This window comes from Micropterus salmoides, unplaced genomic scaffold (genome assembly GCF_014851395.1).
Source record: "Micropterus salmoides isolate LMB-PRFRI ecotype aquatic unplaced genomic scaffold, ASM1485139v1 Ms_hic_scaffold_6, whole genome shotgun sequence".
NCBI classification, from domain to species: domain Eukaryota; kingdom Metazoa; phylum Chordata; class Actinopteri; order Centrarchiformes; family Centrarchidae; genus Micropterus; species Micropterus salmoides.
Window position 1 is genome coordinate 2,056,570 of NW_024044348.1, and position 12,468 is coordinate 2,069,037.

The window sequence follows — 12,468 nt, forward strand, 5'->3', positions numbered from 1 at the left end:
CTGAGCGAAGCCTCCCACCAGAGGCTGCGACCGGCTGCTTAACCACAAGCAGATGACCCGATGTTGCTTAGCCCCTCAGCTCCGAGCGCTACACCAGGCGCAGGCAGCCTGGCGGGGCGTGCCTCATCACCCCGGCGTGTAGGCCGTTACGATCGTCCGCTCTTGCCGGCGCCCAAGGGCGTACAGCTTACCTACCTTGTTGATCCTGTCAATAGCATTTGCTTGTCTCAAAGATTAAGCCATGCAATAAGTACACACAGCCGCTACAGTGAAACTGCAAGTGGCTCATGAAATCAGTTATGGTTCCTTTGATTACTCTAACGTGATGTAGCTAACTGCGGGGTGGTGATGGAGCAGTGGATAAGACACATGCCTTTGGGGTGAGAGACCCGGGTTCAATCCCCCACTGTGACATCCTTGGTGAACAAAAAATCTCCTCCTCGAATGCCATTATCAATCAAGTGGCTCTCTACCTCGCTGTCATTCCTTTTCTTCCACCGGACTGCGAGCTCTCTTCTGATTTACGTACGTGCTACTTGTCCGTACAGACCCACGAGAGGACAACGAAAAACAGTTAGCAAGTATGAGCTAACCTCTGTCGCTCTGTTTACGTCTGCAAGACAGCTGCTGCTGCTGCGTGACGTCCTGTTCTTCTTCTGGGCATGCGGGTCACTTTCAGGCTGTGGACAGTTCACGCTGGAGTCTGATATGGGCCACATTTAAACAATAAAGTGAACTGTTGAACAAGAAAATCTGATCTGGGAAAAAAATTTAATGGAGCATTAAGGCCTGCAGTCTGAACGCAGCCTAAGAGTCTATAGGGAGATGTTGGGCGAGCAGCAGCCACCTGTCAATCAAAGCCGCCACACCCCTAATAATGCAGAACTTTAAGGCTTCATTTAATTTAAACGGTTGAGTTATAAACAGTTTTCATGAAGGGCAAAATTAGCTATATAAATCTGAACCAGGCTGTAAACATGTTTATTACTGCTGTAAAATTGGGCCTTTTAACATGGATCCCTTTTGGAGGCAGCCTCAGAATTGCAGTGTTTGTTAGTTTCAGATTGGCTTCACCCAGGAGACCGGAGGGTCGCCGCTTGGTTTCAGGTCTTCTTCTACACAGCATGATGTTCAAAATGAGTTCCAGCTCAACAACTACAGCAGTAAAATCCTGATTTTACATGAATGCATGAGGAACAATGATCTGAGGATATAATATAAACTAGCATAACAGTCTCAGGGGATAAAGTATTGTAAGTTTTAATACTTTAAGTACATTTTCCTGATTATACTTACATGCTTAAGTAACATTTTTACTTTTACTAACAGAGTACTTTTACAGTGTGGTATAAGTACTTTTACTTGAGTAAAGGATCTGAATACTTCATCTACCACTGAATAAATGTCCTGTTGTCTTTATGTTGTATGTGGAGAACTCTGTTTGCAGTTTATTTTAAATTTTTTGTAAAACCATGTTTTTTTTCTCTTCTAAATTCAACCTATAAATGCCGTGAGCCGCAACAAAACTCCCATTCACCTCATCTGTGTTTTTTCAGCGGAGACGCAGATCTCAAACACAGCTGCAAATAAAACTATTTGCATGATCAGACACTATAAGGAAATGGAATTACATTTCTTCTTTTGACAAGCATTTAGCTGCACAGTAGATGTTGTTATCTCTCTCTCGCAGCTCTCGGCAGGCCTCGCTTGACCAGTCAAGCGGTAAGCGTCAGTTGCAGTGTTTGGGTGGAGCTGCTGATAATGTTCCAGTAACAGTTTGATTTGGGCTTTAATGAGCTTATCAGGCCCAGCTGCCTGTGGTCAGAGAAACGGCCATAAAAAACTACAAAAACTCCGTCTGTGTTGAGTTATTCGAGGAGAATATGTCATGGCAGCTCCATGCTGTGTAGTGACCTGTTTGGGACAAAATTATATGTTTTGAAATGTTCGTTTTGCAGCAGAGAAAAGTAATATGACAAGACACAAAACAAAAAGAAAAACACCGTAACACTATTCTGTAATCCACTAGAAAGCTGCAGTTTTCAAAACAGTACGAAAATACTGGACAGAACAATATTTAAAACAACATCCTGTTGTTTTAAATATTGAATTAATATCTTTTACCATTAAAATATTTAAAAGATGTGCTGTGTGCTTTTCAAAAACACAAAAACTGATTTATCTTAATACTTAAAAGAACATTGTGGAAATCTCTGTCCAATCCTGGATGTTTTTAGCCTAGCTTAGCACAAAGACTGGAAACAGGGGGAAACTGCTAGCCTAGGTCCATCGGAAGAGGAAAAAAAATCCACCTTCCAACAGCTCCAGCTCTGTTTTTTACATGTTGTGTCTTGTTAGCTAACAAAGTAGTGACCAGTCCTGCAGTCAGCTTTATTTCCACAGCAAAACATGTTTGTGATTGTTCTGTTGATGTCTTGTTTTGTTGCTAGAAATAGTCTGTGCACGATTGCGCGTAAGACAGCAAGCAACCTTGCTAGCAAGAAAATTATCTGGCTAGCAAGTGAGCAAGCTTGTATCTGGTGTGCCTCAAAAAACTGAGACAATGATAGTCTCTCTTTATAAACTAAAAGTCATGTAATAAACTCTGAAAGCTACGGTGAGTTTAATTCAGTTTACAAAAAAGATACAACACGTGAATCAGACAAACCCAGAGCTGTTGAAAGGTGGAGTGGAGCTAAGCTAGCAGTTAACCCTTACCCGTTGTGCTAAGCTAGGCTAAACACACCTGGACTTTTAGGTAATAACATCATTTATTTTTTGTGTCCTTGAGGAGCACGTGTTTGTAGCTCATCTGGCTTTAGTTCTGACCATTTTTAAAGTGTGAGAAAAATATATCGAGTTAGCTCCTAGGTCCCGTTAGCATTAGTGACTAGCTTGTCAGCTAAGAATCACTCAGCTTCAATGATGTTTGAAAGTGTATTTTTCTCTTTTAGTTGAGCTAGGCTAGCAGTTTCCCCCTGCTTCCAGTCCTTCTGCTAAGCTAGGCTAAACTCAACCTTTCCTGGACTGCAAAGAGTATTGCCCATTTTGTCAGAGTCTTGTAGGTAATTAAATAAAAGTTTTTAGTGTCTTTGGGAAGCATGTGTTTGTTGCTCATCTGTCTTTAGTTCTGACCATTTTTAAAGTGTGAGAAAAAGATATCAAGTTAGCTCCGAGGTCCCGTTAGCGTTAGTGACTTGCTTGTCAGTAGGACTGCAATTAATAATTATATTCATTATCGAGTAATCTGTTGATCATTTTCACGATTAATCATATTGGTCTATAAAATGTCAGAAAATTGTGACAAATGTCCAGATGACGTCCTCAAATGTCCTGTTTTGTCCACAACCCCAAATATATTCACATTGAAGAAGCTTATATCAGAGATTTTGCAAATTGTTTCTTAGAAAAAAATGACTCAGAATGATTAAGCAACTATCAAATTAGTCAACGATTAATTAAATAGTTGACAACTCATCGATTAATGGACTAATTGTTGCAGCTCTACTTGTCACCACTCAGCTTCGATGTGTGGTTTTTCTCTTTGAATTGAGCTAGGCTAGCTGTTTCCCCTTGCTTCCAGTCTTTCTGCTAAGCTAGGCTAAATGATGTCCTGCCTCTTCACTGTCTGTCCAGAGATGAAACCGATCTCCATCGTCTGATCTGGATCTGGAGACAACAGAGACCAGGATGATGGCATCTCTCCTGTCTGTCCATCAGTCTCACATATGTTTGGTGACTAAACAGTGTGTGTGTCTCTTTAAGCAGCTCAAAGAGCAGAGCCTGTTTGTTCAGTCTGTTAATGTGTAAACCTGCAGCAGGAACAACTCCTCACATCTGAAACTGAACTTACGGCTGTCTGCACCATGGACACAGGTAGACTTTATACTGACTTTAATCTACTTTAACTTGGTCATAGCTAGTTAATCTATAGTTAATAACTAGTCAAACATGGATATTTATCTGTATATTTGATCTAAAAGTCTTTGACAGTCAGAGGTTCATGACATCTTCCTGCACTTCAGCTATTATTTAAATGTAAATGTAAATATTATTTACATGTAAACTGTTAAAATATTAAGACCAACAAATCAAGTCTGACACTTATTTTATCTGACTTTCCAGGATGATTGTTATTATATTATATATCATTATATTATTTTATGTAACATCAGTGACAACACAGAAATAAAAAAGTACCAATAACTCATAATAAACACAGGTTTATACCACAGACACAACATATATGTATGTAGGAAGTATTAAACAATAATATAACAATATAATTATTCTGTACAAACAAACATGTTTGATACAGTATATCAGCGTCATTATCAGTAATATGGCTATCATATAAACCTGTGTTAATAAGGCCACATGTGGTGTGATTTGTGAGCATGTATCTCACGGTCTACATCAGCAGATGGACTTTTGCTAAGTTATTGTGGTTCCTTTATTATTATCCTATTAGTCTCAAGTGTTTATTGATTTATCTAAAATATTTAGAAGTGTCTTGCCATGAAACTCTGCCTTTGTAAATATTATTTAAATAGTATATATTTATTTGTTTTTCCAAGCTAATTAATTTAATTTATTTTCTCACCTTAGCGCAGACAAACTTCTCCCTTTAGTTTCTCTCAATAAGTAATCAGTAAAAACTTTCCTTTAAAAACTCCTGCAGCAGTTTCAGGTTAGGTGCTTTGCTCTGTGCAGCCCCAGTGCCAGATATTTAGAGCAGTGGGTTCTTTTCAACTTGTGACAACCTTTTTTAAAGGAATAGTTCCACATTTTGGGAGAAAACTGTATGCCACTTCATTAGGTACACCTGTTCAATTGCTTGTTTACACAAATAGCTAATCAATACATCACATGGCAGCAACTCAATGCATTTAGGCATGTAGACGTGGTCAAGACAACTTGCTGAAGTTCAAGCAGAGCACCTGAATGGAGAAGAAAGGGGATTTAAGCTACTTTGAATGTGGCATGGTTGTTGGTCTGAGCATTTCAGAAATTGCTGATCTACTGGGATTTTCAATATTCACCACAACCATCTCCAGGGTTTACAGAGAACGCTCCGAAAAAGAGGAAACATCCAGTGAGCTGCTGGAAACGCCTTGTTGATGTCAGACTGGTTCAAGATGACAGGAAGGCAACAGTAACTCAAATAACCACTCGTTACAACCAAGGCATGCAGAATACCATCTCTGAACACAACACGTCCAACCTCGAAGCAGACGGGCTACAGCAGCAGAAGACCACAGCGGGGGCCACTCCTGTCAGCTGAGAACAGGAAACTACAAAACTGGACAACAGAAGATTGGAAAAACGTTGCCTGGTCTGATGAGTCTCCATTTCAGCTGCGACCTCCAGGGTGGTCGGGTCAGAATGTGGCGTAAACAACATGAAAGCATGGATCCATCCTGCCTCGTGTCGACGGTTCAGGCTGCTGGTGCTGGTGTGGTGGTGTGGGGGATATTTTCTCGGCACACTTCGGGCCCCTTAGTACCAACTGAGCATCGTTCAAACGCGACAGCCTCCCTGAGTCTTGCTGACCACGTCCATCCCTTAATGACCACAGTGTACCATCTTCTGATGGCTGCATCCAGCAGGACAATGCACCGTGTCACAGAGCTCAAACCATCTCAAACTGGTTTCTTGAACATGACAGTGAGTTTACTGAACTCCAATGGCCTCCACAGTCACCAGATCTCAGTCCAACAGAGCCCCTTTAGGATGAGATGGGACGGGAGATTCTCATCATGGATGTGCAGCCGACAAAGCAGCTGCGTGATGCGATCATGTCAGTATGGACCAAAGTCCATGAGGAAGGTTTTCAACACCTTGTTAAAAGTATGCCACGAAGAAGTTCCTAAGGCAAAAGGGGTCCAACCCAGTACTAGCAAGGTGTACCTAATAAAATGGCCAGTGAGTGTATATTCAGTTTTTGGCTGAGTGTTCGGATTGTTACCACCCTCATGTCTGTACAGTAAATGTGAAGCTACATGCAGAAGCAGATTAGCTTAGCTTATCATAAAGACTGGAAATAGTGGGAAACTGTTTCCAGAAACAACATCTACCTATCAGCTTCTCTAAAGCTCACTGACAAATACCTTATATCTTGTTTGTTGAATCATGAAATAAAACACAATTTGCCGGGAGGTTATGTGCCGGACTTTTTGTGGATGGGGTCAATAACTTTCTAATTGGTTCCCTAGCAAGAGGTCAGAGTCAAGAAATAGTCTTGCACATGCAGATGTCATTTCCACTGGGGACACTGAGGACATGTCCCCATCACTTTTTTAAAGCATAATTTGTTTAAAAAACGTTCTAAAATATAGTTTGCAGTTAATTAACAAATAAAAAAAATGCCTTTAGAAAGGTTTATTTGCACATTAACAAAGCATGCACTTTTGCTGATTATAAAATGATCCAAAAATGTGCAGCACCAGTCAGTAACTTTAACAACGTCAAGTTTTCCGTTCTCTCCCTGTGAACATGACAAAAGAGGAAGGAAGACTAAATCAGGCCTACGTATGTGTTGCCTCAGCCTGAGAGCTGCACCGACTTAGATTCTATACCTATTTATATAATTTGAAATGTTTTGAAATGTTGTGTTTCCTTTTCCAAAAACTAAAAACATTTCCACCATAAACTGGTGCAGAAACTTTAACCAAAATGGAGGAAATAAAGTGTTTAATGATCAACATTTATCTCGGCATGGAGGATATCTTTGTCTCTTGTTAACCTAATATCGCATAGAGTGGTGTCTCGCGAGCTAAGTGTCTCCTCACACCCCTAATCACAAAGTGACGCCCTTGCCTGCTCATAAATCATCAGAGGTTTCCGTCTGTTTCCAGTCTTTATGCTAAGCTAAGCTAACCAGGCCTATATTTAATGGACAGGTGTGAATATTAATCTTGTCATCTAACTTTCTGCCTTGAAAGTTAATAAGATTATTTCCCAAAAAAAGCCAAAGTATTTATTTTGAAAAACACCTCTAAATAAATATTTATTCAAACTTGAAACCTTGGGGACTGGACAGGTGTGTTAGTGTCAGTGTTTGTTCAGTCTGATGGTTTTGTGTTTGTTTGACAGGAATCAGTCAATATGATTAAACTGCTGCTGCTTCAAGTCTCGCTGAGCTGCGACTGAGAGAACAAGGTAAAACACCTACTCCATGTTGTTTTCTAAACAGGAAGTGACATCACACAACACTTGGGTTATCTTATTTATTCTCCAGGACGCAGGTGTTAAAAAGTGAACGTGACCTTGGTTATATTTACACGCCGGTTTCAGAGCATTCTTCTGTCAGAAAAAGTTTTGGAACATTTTCAGTTTGATGTGTTTTCTGCCATCTAAAGACGTAAACTTTGTATCTTGGGATGAAGTTTAGATGTAAGAGAGTTTGTGAGATTCACCTGAAGACAAAGGTATGTTGAAGGACATAATTTCAGTCATCTTCAGTTTGTTTGTGTTTCTAATCACGTTCCCGTTTTTTGGTGAACTCACACAGGGAGAATACAGACTCTGACCTTTGACCTTCCACCTATCGTTAGTCATGTTAATAATAATAATCTTTATTTGTAGAGCACTTTTCAAAAAAAGTGCTTTAACAAGTGTAAAGACAATAATACCATGTTGTTAATGTTAATGATCAGAGAAACTGCAGCTTATTCACATGTCGCAATCAGTAGCTTTGTATATAAATCCCTAAAATGTAAATGTTTTTATAACATAGTCCTCTGTTCATGTTTTACGTCACCCTGTAGCTCCTCCTCCTCGCTGTGTTGTTTTCTGATCTGACAACACGTTCTCCCAGCTCGTCACATGTGGACCCCTTGGCGTCGCTTTTACCGCACTGGGTTCCCCCTTTAGCGTTATTTCTGGACGCACAGTTAGATATAATAAATATGCAACACCTGGTTTGACTTTCAAAATAAAACATGTGGTTAACATTGTAAAAAGTTGCAGTTTGGTTAAGTTTGGGCACCAAAACTTCTTGGTTAGGTTTAAGAAAAGATTTTAAATAAGTTGGTTAGTTGTAAGTTACGTAGCTTAACGTAAAGAAGTCAATGCAACTTAACAAGTAAACAGGGACTTTCTCGCTGTAGACCAGTGTTCATTTCTGATGTGAAAGCAACTATAAATGCTGACATCTTTTTAACTTAAGAGAAGCTACGTAACTTGATTTACGCTAACTTAAGTTGCTTAATTTACACAACTAACCCGCTTACTGGAACCCAAACAGGGATCTTTTCCTCAACATAACCAAATTGGGATGTTTAACAACGTTAACCACGTGTTTAATTTTGATAGTATTCACTTCTTTTGTACATTACGTAGCTTAAGTTAAAAAGTCCATGCTAATGATTGGTTTCACAGGGGAAACGAACACTTGCCTAGTTGGTGAAAGTGTAATGTTTGTTTGACCCATCTGTCCTCCCTGCCCAGCTCCCCGTGTGGACTTTGTCACTCTTAATAGTCCGTCATCTATTACTGACCTGAGATAAAATGCTTGTAGTGTTTTAAAACGCTAAAGGGCTTCCCAGTGTGTTAAAAGTGATGCCAGGCAGTCATGAGTGACGATGTGGAGTAACTTCAGTTCAATTTTATTTATATAGCGTCAAATCACAACAACAGTTATCTCACAGCGCTTTTCATAAAAGAGCAGGTCTAGACCGAACTCTATGATGCTATTTACAGAAGCCCAACAGTTCCCACCAAGAGCAGCACTAGGAGACAGAGGCAAGGAAAAACTTCCTTTTAAGAGGCAGAAACCTCGAGCAGAACCATGACTCAGGGTGGGCGACCATCTGCCTCGACCGGTTGGTGGTGAAGGAGAGAGAGAGAGAGAGAGAGAGAGAGAGGGAGAGGGAGAGAGAGAGAGAGAGGGAGAGAGGCAGCCTACACAATATCCACACAGAGGTACAGACAGTAAAGGTGATGTTGCTATAGACTAAATGAAAAATGGTACAGATATTTATAGTAGTGTTAATGATAACAATCGTAATGTTAATTATTATAATAACAATAATAACAATAAGACTAGTAACAATAGTCGTTGCAGCAGAGGGTGTCAAGCAGGAACACGGGGGCAGAGAGAGGGACGAGAAAGCACAAGACTTAAACGACATGTCCTGATCAAAGATAACTCCAAGATTCCTCACAGTGGTGCTGGAGGCCAGGGCGATGCCATCCAGGGAAACTATATCTTTAGATAATGCGTCACGGAGGTGCTTAGGCCCCAGAGCAATAACTTCAGTTTTATCTGAGTTTAACATTAGAAAATTACAGGTCATCCAGGTTTTAACATCCTGAAGGCACATTTGAAGTTTAGCTAACTGATGAGTTTCATCTGGTTTGATCGATAGATATAACTGAGTATCATCTGCATAACAATGAAAGCTTATGGAATGTTTCCTGATAATATTGCCTAAAGGAAGCATATATAAAGTGAAGAGGATTGGTCCAAGGACAGATCCTTGAGGAACTCCATGACTAACTTTGGCATTCATGGAGGACTCATCGTTAACATGTACAAACTGAAATCGATCTGATAAATAGGACTTAAACCAGCTTAGAGCGGTTCCTTTAATACCAATGAAATATTCCAGTCTCTGCAATAGGATCTGATGGTCAATGGTATCAAATGCAGCACTAAGATCTAATAAAACCAGTACAGAGACAAGTCCTTTGTCTGATGCAATAAGGAGGTTGTTAGTAATTTTCACCAGTGCTGTCTCTGTGCTATGATGAGCTCTAAACCCTGACTGAAAATCCTCAAATAAACTATTGCTCTGTAGAAAGTCACACAGCTGTTTAGCAACTGCTTTCTCCAGAACCTTAGAGAGAAATGGAAGGTTAGATATAGGTCTATAGTTGGCTAAAACATCCGGATCAAGTTTGGGCTTTTTCAGAAGAGGTTTAATTACAGCTACTTTAAAGTACTGTGGTACATAGCCTGTTGATAGAGATAGATTGATCATATCTAGTATAGAGGTGCTGACTAAGGGTAGAACATCTTTAAGCAGCCTAGTCGGGATGGGGTCTAAGAGGCAGGTTGATGGTTTAGATGAAGAAATTATTGAAGTTAGTTGGTAAAGATTGAGGGAAGCAAAACAGTCTAAACATGTATCTGGTTCTACAGCTGTTTCTAAGGTTCCTGAGTTAAGAGATAAGTCGGTGCCAGTTGAGGGCAGGTCTTGGTGAATTTTGTTTCTAATAGCTAGAATTTTATCATTAAAGAAGCTCATGAAGTCGTAACTACTGAGAGCTATGGGAATACTTGGCTCAATAGAGCTGTGACTCTCTGTCAGCCTGGCTACAGTGCTGAAAAGAAACCTGGGGTTGTTCCTATTTTCCTCTATTAATGACGAGTAGTACGCTGCTCTGGCATTACGGAGGGCCTTCCTATAAGTTTTAAGACTATCTTGCGAAATTAAACGAGAATTTTCCACTTTGGTGGAACGCCAATTCCTCTCAAGTTTCCGCGATATTTGCTTTAATTTGCGAGTTTCAGTATTATACCATGGAGCTAACCGTCTTTGTTTTAGTATTTTCTTTTTTAGAGGGGCTACAGAGTCGAGTGTCATTCGCAGCGATTTGGGAGGGACTGAAATTAGCATAGGAGTCCTCCGTTACTTTGTGACTTGATAATGAATTTAGAGCTGATGGAATCGCATCCTTAAATTTAGCTATAGCACTATCAGACAGACATCTTGTATAGTTCTGCAATTACACCGCCATTTGCTAGTCAGCAGTAGCGCTACAGTGTCCACTGAGATGACTTTTGCCGGCTGAGCAGGCTGACTTCTGGTTTAGCCCTCGACTAACGTGAATGGGGGTAAAATTGTGAACGTGCGGCTGGTGAAGCCTTTTTTCGATCGATCACATTCTGACAGTGAAACAAGTCGTTTCGCTCGGGTTGTGACACTCAAATACATCGATCCAGCGTGTTACAGCCGCCGGCTTGGCCGCTAGTAAAAGTTACTTCAAAGCATGGGGCACTTCCTGTCGGCTCGGAGGCATTGTGAGGCTACCCAGCCGACCAATCACAGTTCTTACCATCTGCGTCGCATCGACGTGTAGTTACATTTTTGAGGAGGTGCACGTCAGGCTACGCCTCCGATTTGACGCAGAAGTATAAATTGCACTTTACTCACTTCACCTGTCAGTGCTCAGTATGTAACGGCTGATCTGTGTAAGTGAAGTCGCTTGTCGTTCACAATGACGCTTACTCGTGACTCTGTGGATCACGATGTTTTGTTTGTGGTTCCTCCTGAAATATATGGAGATCCAGATTTCAGACTTCAGTCTATTCGTGTTCAACTGAAACAAACGTTAGCAAACAAATGAAGTAGTTATCAGAGAAGTGCAGGTCTCAGGTGTGTTTGTTCCCGCTCGAGGAAGTCGGCCACGCCGTCAGAACACTGAAAATGTCTCACATTCCTGTCACATACTCAAACAGAGAGGTGACACAGAGGTCAACTTTTGCACGCCTCACTTCCTGTTCTTGCAGTGCAGCTTGACGCCTCTCTCTCTCTCTCTCTCTCTCTCTCTCTTAGCTTTATTGGCATGAATTTAACAACAATATTGCCAAAGCTACAAATAAACTATAAAAGAACAATTCATTTCATTTTATAAAATAAAGACAAAAGTAAAATGTGTGTTTAAAAATATAAATACATAAATATTAAATATTAAAGATTTAAATTAAATGAATAAATAAAACAGTATAAGTGAGTGTGTATACAAAAAAAATCAGGATAAAATGTGAAATAAAAAAACAAATAAAGGAACAATTACTAAAATAAAAAATGAAAATAATAATCTCTCTCTCTCTCTGTGTCAGCGATCATGGCTGCGGTCGGAGCAGAGGTCGCCGGCTCGGGGTTCCTCTCGCCAGGAGTCATCAGTTTCTTCATCCTCCTCCTCGTCCTCTCCATCTTCCTCACAGCTCTCTGCAGCGAATGCAAAAGGTCAGCTGTTTAAAATACTTACTAATAATAAATACTAATAATATGTCTGGTTTTATATTTGAACAAAGTCCAGGTTCGGACTCAAACCAAACAATCAAAAGCCTGATATCCCCTCTTCCTCTGAGCCATGGAGCTCTACCGTTGTCTAAAACCATGAACACACACACTGTAGTTTATTCTGACTCACAGTGAAGCTCAAACGATGGAAAACCATGTGGAGAATCGGACATTTCTGTGTTTATGTCCTCATCTCTCCACACACCTGATGCTTTCAGCTCCTCAGTATAAGTCATTTTCCTAATTTCCACCATTTCCACTCAGCTCTTTTAATTTTCAAACTGAAAATGTGCATAAAACCAGGGGGATGGAAACGGACCATGAGGATGTTTGTGGACACACTGTAAGTGGAGTGTATTTCGTTTGATCTCACAGTCACCCGCAGTATCTTTTGTTTTAATTATTGCGAGCAACGCAAGCTTTGCAGATGGTT

At 40.3% G+C, this 12,468-nt stretch overlaps 1 protein-coding gene across 1 annotated transcript in view; it reads left to right on the plus strand.

Moving 5' to 3' along the window:
* The first annotated feature begins 3,781 nt into the window (after positions 1–3,781).
* The window catches only part of si:ch73-204p21.2, a 14,765-nt gene continuing 6,078 nt past the window's right edge, over positions 3,782–12,468 (plus strand). Inside the window, exons 1-3 of the mRNA XM_038701421.1 lie at positions 3,782–3,876; positions 7,096–7,161; positions 11,852–11,978. Coding sequence (XP_038557349.1) covers positions 11,857–11,978 — 122 coding nt within the window. The 5' untranslated portion in view covers positions 3,782–3,876; positions 7,096–7,161; positions 11,852–11,856. The remainder of the gene's footprint in view (positions 3,877–7,095; positions 7,162–11,851; positions 11,979–12,468) is intronic.